Genomic DNA, 14,055 nt, shown 5'->3' on the forward strand with positions numbered 1-14,055 from the left:
TGGTGGAAATTTAACATTTCTTGTGAGTTATGGAGCAAGATCGTTTTGAAAAAAGTTTTTTTATCAATCAATTCTTATGAGAAAATATCGGTTATCGATACATTTTTAAGAAAAAACAAGTAAGAGAGCTATATTCAGCTGTACCGAATCTTATATACCCGTCAACAAATTATACTTTAAAAAAAAAATTTTTAAATATTTTTAGGTAAACAAAATTTAATTTTTTTTTTAATTGTTTTTCAAAATTGTTTTTTAATTTTTTTTTAAAAAAAGTTTTTTAATTTTTTTTTTTGGAAAAAAAATTTATGACAAAAAAATTTTTTTGATGAAAACAAAATTCGGGTCAAAAAATATTTTTCCCGATTTTGACCCATTGTAGGTCCAACTTACTATATATAGCCTTATCTACATCGTTGCAATGGACTTTGAAATATCTATCATTAGATATCCATATTGCCTATATATCCATATATAGATCAAAAATAGGTAAAAAATCGAGGTTGCTCCGGTTTTTTGCTCATGTCTCCGTTATTTATGGACGGATTTTGCTGATTTTAAATAGCAAACTTCTCGAAAGCATGTCTGACAGAATAATTGAAGATTTGGATCCCGAAGATATCTGGGGTCTTCAGAAAATTGATTTCAACTAACAGACAGACGGACATGGCTTAATCGACTCCGCTATCGCTAAGGATCCAGAATATATATTTTTTATAGGGTCGAAAATGAAAAATGTAGAAATTACAAACGGAATGACAAACATTCTCACGAAGGTGAAGGGTATAATTAGGATATCGTTAAATTTTTGGAGAAAAATTTGTGATATCGTTTAAAGTTTGTAGAAAAATGTTCGCTAAGGGCGATTTCACATCAAGTGAACCAACCTTTAACTTATCATTCATTTTTCTAAAATTTTATTAAAAAGTCTTGCGAAATAAAGTGCCTGGTTTTTTGTTTCAAATAACATTCTGTTTTCTTTTTTTTAATTTTTTTAAATTAAAATTGTTGTATCTTATTGTTAAAAAGAAAATATTAACGAAAAATTTTTTTAAGTAAAATTGTTTGCATAAATTATAAGGTGTAAAATTTACACCACATCTATGACTATGTCAAAAATGTTCACGATCAGGATGAAATTTGCACCAAGGTTAGACCTATTGGATAATAATTCAGACTCAGTTTTTCAACAAGATCAAGTCAAGAAATCTCGGAGTTAGAAAAAAAAATTTTACATTTTGTCCAAACATGTGATTTTTCTCATCCATGTAACTTATTACCTATTTTTCTTAGCAAAATGTGTCCCAAACGGTTTAGATAGCTATTTTTTCAATCTTTCGAAAAAAAATATTTAAAAAAAAAAAAAATTTTAATATTTTTTTCCGACTTTTTTTTCAAAATGGGCCCATTTTTTCCTTAAAAAATATTAAAAAAAAAATAAAAAATATTAATATTTTTTTCCGAATTTTGTCCTACTTTTATTCAAAATGGGCCCTTTTTTTCCTTAAAATAATGCTTAGATATTTTCCTTGAGGACCTATTTGATCGCTTAATGGGATGCGAGTTCGATATCTATTAAAAAATGTTTTATAACTCAAAACATGCAATTTTTGACTATTTTTCGAAAAAGTCGTTTTTAATATATTTTTTTTTTTTTTTGCTCAACAGAAAGTTCAGATATTTTCCTTGAAGACCTATTTAATCGTTTAGTGGGATGGGAGTGGGATATTTATCAAAATAAATGTTTTGTAACTCAAAATATGCAATTTTTTACTTTTTTTTTTGCAAAATCTACATTTTTTTTTTAAATGGGCCCTTTTCTAAATTTTTTTTTGCTCAAAAGAAAGCTTGGGTCTATTCCTTTAAGACCTATTTGGTTGCTCAGTGGGATGCGAGTGGGATATATAGTAATATAAATGTTTTGTAACTCAAGATATACAATTTTTGATTTTTTTTTGGCAAAATCGAACTTTTTTCCAAAATGAAATTTGCTCAAATGAAAGCTTAGGTCCATTCCTTTAAGGCATTGTTAACCAAATTCTCACAACAATAGATTTTCTTCGTATTCTAGTGTTAGGATTTGTGTACACTGACCCAAATTTCTTATGAAAATATCCTTGACTGGTAAGACTTGTAAAAAAAATCTTGTTTGTTTTTTAATTTCGGTTTCACATGTATAAGAAACTCACACATAGACGGTGCCCGTGGGCGTACTGCTGGAGACCAATGCTTTAAGAGCTTTTTGGTCTCTTGTTTGGCCAAAATGTCAAATTTTTAACCCTCTAACTCCGAGAGTTACAGAAATCTCTCGTTAAATTTTTATAAAAATTTTTCTGTTTTCTTTAAATTTTTTATAGAAAAGTTGTGGTTTTCGTTAATTTGCATACAAACATTTTTGTTGTGGATAAATTTTTATAATTATACCCTTCGCCAAGAGTGGCAAGGTTATATATAACTTTGTTATTCCATTTGTAATTTCTACATTTTTCATTTGCGACCCCACAAACTATATATATTCTGGATCGTTATAGATAGCGAAGTCTATAATAATTAAATCAACTTTCGGTAGCCCCCAAACAATTTTCATACATGATTCATACATCGGGAATTCTTCCGGCTCGGTTGATATTTAAAATCGACAAAATCGGCCCACAAATGGCTGAGATATAAGGAAAAAACCGGGACAATCTCGATTTTTGACCTATTTTTGATCTATATCTGGATTACTAAGTCATTAATATATAGACAATATGTATATCTCATGATAGGCACTTTAAATTCCATTGTAACGATGTATAGAAAGTTGGACCTACAATGGGTCAAAATCGGGAAAAATATTATTTAACCCGAATTTTTTTTTTTTATTTTTTTTTTTTTTGTAATAAATTCTTTTTCGAAAAAAATTTTTTCTGTAAATTAAAAAAATTTAAAAAAAAATTTTTAAAAAAATTAAAAATTAATTTGGAAAGAAAAATTGTTTTAAAAAAAATTTTAATTTTATTTAAATAAAAATATTTTTAAGTATAATTTGGTGAAAAGTATATAAGATTCGGCACAGCCGAATATAGCTTTCTTACATGTTTTTTATTATTTTTATAGAAAAATATCAGTTATCTTTGAATTTTTATAGAACAATTTTTTTTTTTGGTAAATAAGTAGCTGTATTCGTTAAATATTTATAGACAAATTCTTGTTACCATTAAATTTTTAAGAAAAATTTTATTTTCGAAAATTGTTTTTAGTAAAGTTCTTGTTGTTGATAATCTATATACATATGTAAAAATTAAATGATTGATTTATTATTTTTTATTATTATTTATTCGATTCGAAATTTTCAGGAGATGGTTTGTAAAGAAAAAAAATTCAAAAATTCCGGGTAAAACTTTTTTTTTAGTCCAGTCAACTGTAGTAGAAAATGCTCCCTGAAGTATGCAGTACAAATTTATATATTTTATTTGCAATTAAATAAGAACAGGCAGGTGTATGTGGGTTGGAGAAACTTGAAGAACTAACATTAGTAAATACTACCAGTTTTTTTATATAAAATTGATTGCAATACAAATTTATATTCGTTTAATTTTTAGAAAAAATTTTATTATCATTAAAATTTGATGGAACAATGTTTGTAGTCGTTAATTTAAACTGAAAATTTTCTGTTATCATTAAATTTTTATACAGCATAAAATTTACCCATTTTGAAATTAAAAAAACTGGGATTCACCGTGTAAATACCAAATCTATGTTTTTCTTATCCTTCATAAGGTTTTCGGATCAAATTAAACTAAATTTTAAATTAAAATTATTTTTTTCTAAAAGTGAGTGGTTTAAGTTTTTAATTTTTCTTAAATTTTTTGTAGAAAATTTTAAGTTTATGATAAAAATTTCTCTTATTAATAAAAATTAAAAGAAGCAGTTTTGTTAATGTTAAATTCTATGGACAACCGATATGTTTCTATAAATATATGTATAACAATAAAAATCTATCGATAATTGAAATTGTTTGATGATTCATACATCAATAGATACGCTATATATAAAATCGGCCCACAAATGGGCGGAGATTAAGCAAAACCGCGACAACCTAGATTTTTTACATATTTTTGATCAATATCTGGATTACTATATCATTAATATACACAATACATATGTATATCCAATAATATATATATCAAAGACCTTTGCAACGGCGTATATAAGGCCAAAGTCGGTCCTATAAGTCAAAATCGGGAAAAATATTTTTAACTCCGAATTTTTTTTCAAGAAAAAATTTTTTTTTTTTTTTAAATTAAACATTATTAAAAATTAAATTTAAAAAAAAATTGTTTCGTTAATAAATATTTTTTTTAAAAAAATTTTGTTTACCCAAAAATATTTAAAATTTTTATTTTAAAGTATAATTTGAAGGGTATATTTTGCACAGCCGAATATAGCTCTCTTACATTTCTTTTTTTAAATTTTTGTAGAAAAAATTTCTGGCTTCGTTAAATTGACATAGAAAAATTTATATTTTTTTTAGAAAAAATTCTGTTATCGATAAATATATATAGAAATATTACTAATATTAATAAATTTTGTATGGAAAAGATAAATTTATTTTCAATAATTTGTATCAATTATAAATTTTCTTTTACACCTTGAAAATATAAAATGTATTCCTATGAAAAACAGACGTTAAAAGTTAAATAAACTTTAACGGCCACAAAAACAACAATCAAGCTAAATCAACAAATGTTGATATGATTTGCTTTAAATCCCCATAAATGTGTGAGTATATTTGTTGCTCTTACCATATTTCTAAAAAAAATATATGTTAATAAATCTAACAAAATTCTATAACTATAAAAAAGGGAAATAGAAAATTTTTTTTTGTTATTTTTTCAAAATTTCTGATGAAAAACAAACTTTAATTTGCATATTTTGTTTATATATTGCCATAGTAGTTTTACCTACTGTTGATAACAGGGATTCGGTTTTTGCCTTTAGAACCCCTTTTTTGAGAAATAACGAATAAAATATTTACAATTGTTTTCGTTTTGCAATAGAAAACAACTATAAATGTAAACATAAACTTATATTAATGCATATACACACACACACAACACACTTGTTTACCTGAGTATCCTGTTTCCGCCTGCTCTTGGTTTCCCTTTTAGCCATAATAATTCTCATTCTACTGTAAATAAATGAATACTTACTCTCGCTCTCTCTTTCTCTGTCTCTCGCACACGCATTTATTTATATAATGAAAACATGTGTATTTTGTGATGTTGTTGTTGTTGTGGTAATACAAGTACTTATGAATAAATTTTGTTTTTGCAGAGATGTAGAAGAAATGTTTGAAAACTTTAGTTAAATTTATGAAAAACGAATTTGAAATACTGTATGGAAATTGTTAAGAGTCAAGGAAAACAAAAACTAAACCCAAAGATTTGGGGCCTCGGTGTCATTTTTGCAAAAAGTGATAATTTTCTCAGTCTCATATCTTGCAAACAGTTCGGAATTTTAATTTGCTCTCTGAGGCAAAATTGTAGCCCTTGTAATAAAGAACAAAAATTGTAAACATATCAAATCAAAAAAACTTCATCTTCAAGATTAAAATTGCCAAAATTTTTAAATAATTCGATTTTTTTTACCTTTTTTCCCCTGTTCAGGTCCATAGGTAACAAACCGTTCAAAATTCAAGGAAACAATAAACCACAAAAATGTAACTAAGATCTCAATAAACAACTTTCTAGAATATATAAACTTCCTAGGAATGATTCTTAATAGCGTTTAGGTACGTCAATATAAGTTAGTTTTTTTTTATTGGCCATTTTTGTCATTTTTGCAAAAAGTGATAATTTTCTCAGGCTCATATCTTGCAAACAGTTCGGAATTTTAATTTACTGTCTGAGGCAAAATTGTAGCCCTTTTAATAAAGAACAAAAATTGTAAACATATTAAATCAAAAAAACTTCACCTTCAAGATAAAAATTGCAAAAGTTTTTAAATAATTCGATTTTTTTACCTTTTTTCGCCTGTTCAGGTTCATAGGTAGCAAACTGTTCAAAATTCAAGGAAACAATAAACTACAAAAATGTAGCTAAGATCTCAATAAACAACTTTCTAGAACATATGAACTTCCTAGGAATGATTCTTAATAGCGTTTAGGTACGTCAATATAAGTTAGTTTTTTGTTATGGGCCATTTTTGTAATTTTTGCAAAAAGTGATAATTTTCTCAGTCTCATATCTTGCAAACAGTTGGGAAATTTAATTTACTCTCTGAGGCAAAGTTGTCATAAAGAACAAAAATTGTAAACATATCAAATCAAAAAAACTTCATCTTCAAGATAAAAATTGCAAATTTTTTTAAATAATTCTATTTTGTTTACCTTTTTCCCATGTCCAGTCCATAAAATTCAAGGAAACAATAAACTACAAAAATGTAGCTAAGATCTCAATAAACAACTTTCTAGAACATACGAACTTCCTAGGAATGATTCTTAATAGCGTTTAGGTACGTCAATATAAGTTAGTTTTTTTATGGGCCATTTTTGTCATTTTTGCAAAAAGTGATCATTTTTTCAGGCTCATATCTTGCAAACAGTTCGGAATTTTAACTAACTCTCTGAGGCAAAGTTGTAGCCCTTGTTATAACGAACAAAAATTGTAAACATATCAAATCAAAAAAACTTCATCTTCAGATAAAAATTTCAAAAATAATTCGATTTTTTACCTTTTTTCCCCTGTTCAGGTCCATAGGTAGCAAACCGTTCAAAATACAAGGAAACAATAAACTACAAAAATGTAGCTAAGATCTCAATAAACAACTTTCTAGAACATATGAACTTCCTAGGAATGATTCTTAATAGCGTTTAGGTAGGTCAATACAAGTTAGTAAGAAAAAACTAAATGAATTAAATGTTTGGGGCCATAAATTATAAACTAAAGCATACTTTTAGGCAGCTTTAAAAAAAAATTATTTTCAAAGTTTTTTGCGATTTTGATCTTGAAGATGAAGTTTTTTGGATTAAATATGTTTACAATTTTTGTTCTTTATGACAAGGGCTACAACTTTGCCTCAGAGCGTAAATCAAAATTCTGAACTATTTGCAAGATATGAGCCTGTGAAAATGATCCCTTTTTTGCAAAAATAACACCGAGGCCACAAATCTTTGGGGGCCCTTAAAAAAAGTGCATGACTTTGGGCAAAACTGGGAGACACGGTTCTTTTTATTTTTGGTCTTTTAGAACGTAGTGGTGGATTAAAAATTTTTGAGTTAAAAAAAATTATTGAAAAATTGAGTTTGTTACCAAAATTTGTAAAAAATTTATTATACCTGCTTCTCAATTGTAGCTGATATTTATGAATAAGAAGAGAAAAATAAAAACCTTAATATACAGTTTATTTGTCCTCATGTTATACCGTAATATAATGTTTTATGTATTTATAGTAAAAAATATATTTAAACACGAGGAGTATGTGTACTTTTTTTATCCTTCCTCATTCATTTCCTCTTTCTTCACAATATTTTCTTTTTTGCTATATTTATATATGTTTTTCTTTTTGTTGTGTTTTTTTTTTAGGATTTACAATCGGAAATTGAAACACATCGTGTGGTTTATGATCGTCTCGATGGCACAGGACGTAAACTTTTGGGTTCACTCACCTCCCAAGAAGATGCGGTAATGTTACAGCGTCGTTTGGATGAAATGAATCAACGTTGGAATAATTTGAAATCAAAAAGTATTGCAATCAGGTAAGTGAGAGAGCAGCAATATAACATTTTAACATAAAATAAAAAAAAACGAAAGGGATAAACTACAACAGCATCAACAACAACAACAAAATAAATAATAAAAATTCAACAACATTGACATGAAATTGTAAATATATACAATTTATGTTTTTCTTTTCTTCATGTTTGTGTCAGTCAGTCATACCGATGTCATACGAAAACAAAAATATGTAAATGAAGTAGAAAATTAAATATTGATCATACGCTCCGCAGGACAATGTAATAAGAAGTATTTTATGGCCATTTATATTTGTATAAGAGCCTGTGTATCCGAGTGTTCCTGCTACGGTCGATTGGTTAATGGTTGGTTGGTATTGATGGTGAGGTTTTCATTTATTTGCCAGTGTAGGCCACCAGGTTTTTATGTTAAAAATTGTATGGCTATATGGGTATTACGTTTTTTTTTGTTTTCTTTGCAAGAAATATTTATAAGAATTTTATTGCATTTCCATTTTCTTGTTATTTGAGGCAATTTGAATAATAACCAGCTGTTTACTAGAGCAAACATTTTGCTAAAGAAAAAAGCGAAAATTAAAAAAAAAACTTAACTTATATGGGTTTTTTGTAACAATTTAAGGTAGATGCAAATAGGGGAAGGCATTTATTTGCATTTTGAACTATAAAACTTTAGGGGCATTTTCGATAAATTTTTATAGAAAAATTTCTAGATAATTTCAGTAATTGATAAATTTTTTTAAAAATATTTCAATTATCGATAAATTTTTATAAAAATTTTGAGATATCGATAAATTTTTAGAGACAAATTTCTGTTATCGATCAATTTTTATAGAAAATGTTCTATTTTTTGGTAAATATTTCGAGAAAAATTTCTGTTATCCATAATTTTTTAGAGAAAAATGTCTATTATCAATAAATTTTTATTGAAAATTGTCTATTATAGTTAATTTTTTAGAAGAAAATTTCAGTAATTGATAAATTGTTTTAAACATATTTCAATTATCGATAATTTTTCATAAAAATTTTGAGATATCGATAAATTTTTAGAGAAAAATTTCAGTTATCGATAAATTTTTATAGAAAATTTTCTATTTTTGGTAAATATTTAGAGAAAAATTTCTGTTATCGTTACATTTTTAGAGAAAAATTAATGGTATCGTTAAATTTTTATAGTAAATGTTCTATTATTGTTAAATTTTTAGAGAAAAATTTCAGTTATTGAAAAATTTTGTAAAAATATTTCAGTTATCGATAATTTTGTATAAACATTTTAAGATATCGATAAATAAATATGGAAAATTGTTATTTATTGTTAAATTTTTACAGGAAAATTTCAGTTATTGATAAATTTTTTAAATAATTTTAAGATATCGATAAATTTTTAGAGAAATATTTTTTTTTTGTTAAATTTTTATAGGAAAATTTCCGTTATCGATAATTTTTTATAAAAGTTTTAAGATATCGAAAATTTTTTAGAGACAAATTTCCACTATCGATAAATTTTTAGAGACAAATTTCTGTTATGGATACATTTTCCGTTTAATATAAATTTTTAGAGACAAATATTCGTTATCGATAAAATTTATTAGACAAATTATGGATATTAGTAAATTTGTATAGAAAAATATCAGTTTTCGAAAAAAAATTTAAAGAAAAATTTCTGTTATCGATAAATGTTTGGAAAAAATTCCGTTATCCATAAAGTTTTATAGAAAATGTTCTATTATTGTTAAATTTTTGAAGGAAAATTTCAATTATTGATAAATTTTTTTCAAAATATTTCAGTTATCGATAAGTTTTTATAAAAGTTTTAAGATATCGATAAATTTTTATAGAAAATTGTCTATTATCGTTAATTTTTTAGAGGAAAATATCAGTTATTTATAAATTTTTTAAATAATTTTAAGATATCGATAAATTTTTAGAGAAAATTTTCAATTTCCGATAAAATTTAGAAACAAAAAACATTTTTTGAGATACATTTTTATACAAATTATAACATAAATTTTTAGAGAAAATGTTTTTTTTTTTTGATAAATTTTTAGAGGAAAATTTCAGTTATCGATAATTTTTTATAAAAGTTTTAAATTATCGATAATTTTTTATAGAAAAATTTCCATTATCGATAAATTGTTTAGAGACAAATTTCTGTTATAGATACATTTTCCGTTTAAGATAAATTTTTAGAGACAAATATTCGTTATCGATAAAATTTATTAGACAAATTATGGATATTAGTAAAATTGTATTGAAAAATATCAGTTTTCGAAAAAAAATGTAAAGAAAAATTTCTGTTATCGATAATTTTTTATAAAAGTTTAAGATATCGATAATTTTTTAAAGAAAAATTTCCATTCTCGATAAATTTTTAGAGAAAGTTTTCAATTTCCGATAAAATTTGGAAACAATTAATGTTATCGAAAAATTTTTTTAAAATAAATTTTTATACAAATTCTAAGATATCGATAAATTTTTAGAGAAAATGTTTTTTTTTTTGTTAAATTTTTAGAGGAAAATTTCAGTTATCGATAATTTTTTATAAAAGTTTTAAGTTATCGATAATTTTTTAGAGAAAAATTTCCATTATCGATAAATTTTTAGAGAAAGTTTTCAATTTCCGATAAAATTTAGAAACAAATTAATGATATCGAAAAATTTTTTTAAAATAAATTTTTATACAAATTCTAAGATATCGATAAATTTTTAGAGAAAATGTTTTTTTTTTGTTAAATTTTTAGAGGAAAATTTCAGTTATCGATAATTTTTTATAAAAGTTTTAAGTTATCGATAATTTTTTAGAGAAAAATTTCCATTATCGATAAATTGTTTAGAGACACATTTCTGTTATGGATACATTTTCCGTTTAAGATAAATTTTTAGAGACAAATATTCGTTATCGATAAAATTTATTAGACAAATTATGGATATTAGTAAATTTGTATAGAAAAATATCAGTTTTCGAAAAAAAAATTTAAAGAAAAATTTCTGTTATCGATAATTTTTTATAAAAGTTTTAAGATATCGATAATTTTTTAGAGAAAAATTTCCATTATCGATAAATTTTTAGAGAAAGTTTTCAATTTCCGATAAAATTTAGAAACAAATTAATGTTATCGAAAAATTTTTTTAAAATAAATTTTTATACAAATTCTAAGATATCGATAAATTTTTAGAGAAAATGTTTTTTTTTTTGTTAAATTTTTAGAGGAAAATTTCTGTTATCGATAATTTTTTATAAAAGTTTTAAGATATCGATAATTTTTTAGAGAAAAATTTCCATTATCGATAAATTGTTTAGAGGCTAATTTCTGTTATGGATACATTTTCCGTTTAAGATAAATTTTTAGAGACAAATATTCGTTATCGATAAAATTTATTAGACAAATTATGATTATTAGTAAATTTGTATTGAAAAATATCAGTTTTCGAAAAAAAATTTTAAGAAAAATTTCTGTTATCGATAATTTTTTATAAAAGTTTTAAGTTATCGATAATTTTTTAGAGAAAATTTTCCTTTATCGATAAATTTTTTAGAGACAAATATTCGTTATCGATAAAATTTATTACAAACATTTTCGATATTAGTAAATTTGTATAGAAAAATATCAGTTTTCGAAAAAAAATTTAAAGAAAAATTTCTGTTATCGATAAATCTTTGGAAAAAAATTCCGTTATCCATAAAGTTTTATAGAAAATCTTCTAGTATTGTTAAATTTTTGGAGGAAATTTACAATTATTGTTAAATTTTTTCAAAATATTTCAGTTATCGATAAGTTTTTATACAAATTTTAAGATATCGATAAATTTTTAGAGAAAAATTCAGGAGAATGTCCCTTCGACATTCGTTCAACTTTTTGAGAAACATTTCTGTTATCGATACATTTTTATAGAAATCTTTCTTTAACTAAAAATAACGCAATTGTTTAGCTTTAATATTTCATTAACATTTTAAAAATCTCTCTATATTTTCTATATATATAAAAATTAAATGGTCGGTGTATCTAATGTCATCATGTGGGAACGGCTGGAGCGATTTTGGATGATTTTTTTTTATTCGATTCGAAATTTTCAGGAGATAGTTTGTAAAGAAAAAAAATTCAAAAATTCCGGGCAAAACTGGGAAATTCTTTTTTTTTGTGAGTCCAGTCAACTGTAATAAAAAGGCTCCCTAAAGTATGCAGTACAAATTCAGATATTTTATTTGCAAATAAATAAGAACAGGCTGTGGTGAGTGCGTTGCAGAAACTTGAAGAACTAACATTTGTAAATGCTACCGGCGAATCCGGGCGATCAACTAGTTTTACTTGTTTTTTGATAAAAATAAAAATGTAAGACCTACTAGACGTATGATTAATATTTATTTAGAGGTTTGGTTTAAAAATTGCCTGCAACTTGGTTAATATAAGGTTATAAATGCAAGTTTTAAAGACAATTCATATAAAGCAACTTCTTTATAAAGATCTGTTCCGCCATGCTTAACAAATTAAATTGATTAACATTTTTAAATAAAATCATAGCTTAGTGTCTTAGCTTTTATATTAAATTTAAAGTGAAACATACAGAGTATTGCAGCTGGTTTTATTCAAAACATAGTTTAATGTCTTAGCTTTTATATTCCATTAAGATTTTAAAAATTCCTCCACATTTAACTTATATATTGATAAATGAAAAATTTGAGTCATACCAGACGTATGATTAATATTAATTTAGAGGTTATATTGTAAATGTGCCTATAACTTTAACAATTATTTACGGATTTTAACAATTTAAACGGCATATGAAAGCTTCAGCTTCAGGTTACAAATGCAAAATTTAAAAATCATTCTATAAATCAAAATTTTTTTAATTTTGGTAGATTTTAAAAGAATATTTGTTTAAATTTGTATTGATTTAAATTAATTCTTTATTCTGATAGTAAAAGTCATTGACATTTATTTTATGGATTATAGTAATACCTTTGGTTCATATTTTATACGATTTTTTCTAGGCTTTATATCAAGTTATTTGTTAATTGTTCAATCGATGTGATTTGATTGTCGAAAAACAAATGCAGCCACAATATGCCACAAATTGGTGGGATTTAGTGCCGCAATTATCACTGGTTCTTAGCTTTCATATTCTATTAAAATTTTGAAAATCTCTCGATATTTTGTGTTATTATTGATAAAAGAAAAATATGTGTCCTACTAGACGTATGATTAATATTTATTTAGAGGTTAGGTTTAAAAATTACCTATTACTTGGTCAAAAATGCTCAGATTTTAAAAATTTTAACATCATTAAATTTAAGTCTTCAGTTTATAAACACTAGTTTTAATAATTAGTTCATGTAAAGCAATTTTTTATAACTTTTATTGATTTGTGAAGAATATTTGTTCAAATGGTTTATTCGTTTAACTTATTTCATTTTGCTAACAGTTCCAATTATTATCCTTTATAATATGGATAATAGTGTTATCTTTAATTTTATTTGATATGATTATTTATTTATTGATCACCGTTCACCACAAATTTTTTTGAAAGCTTTATTGCAACATACTTCTTCGAAAATGAGGCTGCTCAGGCAGTGACTGTTACAAAAATATTTCAATTTTATTAATGAAATTATAGCTCATTGTCTTAGCTTTTATATGCCATTAGAATTTTAAAAATCTCTTCAAATTTGTGTTATTTATTGATAAAAGTAAAATGTGAGTCCTACTAGAAGTATGATTAATATTTATTTAGAGGTTAGGTTTAAAAATTGCCTATAACTTTCACACTAATGTACAGATTTTAACATTTTTTATGTCATATGAAAGCCAAGCCTTCAGGTTGTAAATAAAAGTTTTAAGAGTCAGCTGATTTAGACGAAAATCTTTGTTATCATTAAATTGTTAGAGAAAAATAAATAATTTTTTTTAGAAAATTTTCTGATTTTGTAAAATTTTTATAAACAATAGCTGCCTTTAGTTATCAATAAATTTGTTTAGAAAATTTTTTGTTATCAATAATGTTTAGTAGAAAAATTTCTGTTATCAAACATTTTTAAGAAAACATTTTTATAAAAAGATATTTGCTTTATAAATTAGTTTTAGAAAACTAAATTTCTTTAAAAAATATTCCTTAAAATTTATTCTTTATAAACAATTTCCTTTAAATAAACAATTGTCTATCAATTAACCATCATGTTTCATTGTTAATATTGATTGTCTTGGTTTTCGCCATTATCATCAATAATGTCATCATCATACATTAATGCCCTCTCATATCATTCCCTTTACTATCTTCAACTAAGGCCATCACCAACAATCATTTGATAAATTGTTGTAGCTCTCGAA

The 14,055-nt window shown here is 24.5% G+C and overlaps 1 protein-coding gene across 11 annotated transcripts in view; it reads left to right on the plus strand.

Annotated features, from left to right (window-relative positions):
* Window positions 1–14,055, plus strand: part of Dys (Dystrophin) — a 576,591-nt gene that overhangs the window by 395,998 nt on the left and 166,538 nt on the right. For all 11 annotated transcript variants that reach the window (XM_065498970.1, XM_065498974.1, XM_065498975.1 and 8 more), the window contains one exon: window positions 7,566–7,738. In XM_065498970.1, the coding sequence (XP_065355042.1) occupies window positions 7,566–7,738 (173 nt within the window). The remainder of the gene's footprint in view (window positions 1–7,565; window positions 7,739–14,055) is intronic.

This window comes from Calliphora vicina, chromosome 1, assembly GCF_958450345.1.
Source record: "Calliphora vicina chromosome 1, idCalVici1.1, whole genome shotgun sequence".
Classification (NCBI taxonomy): domain Eukaryota; kingdom Metazoa; phylum Arthropoda; class Insecta; order Diptera; family Calliphoridae; genus Calliphora; species Calliphora vicina.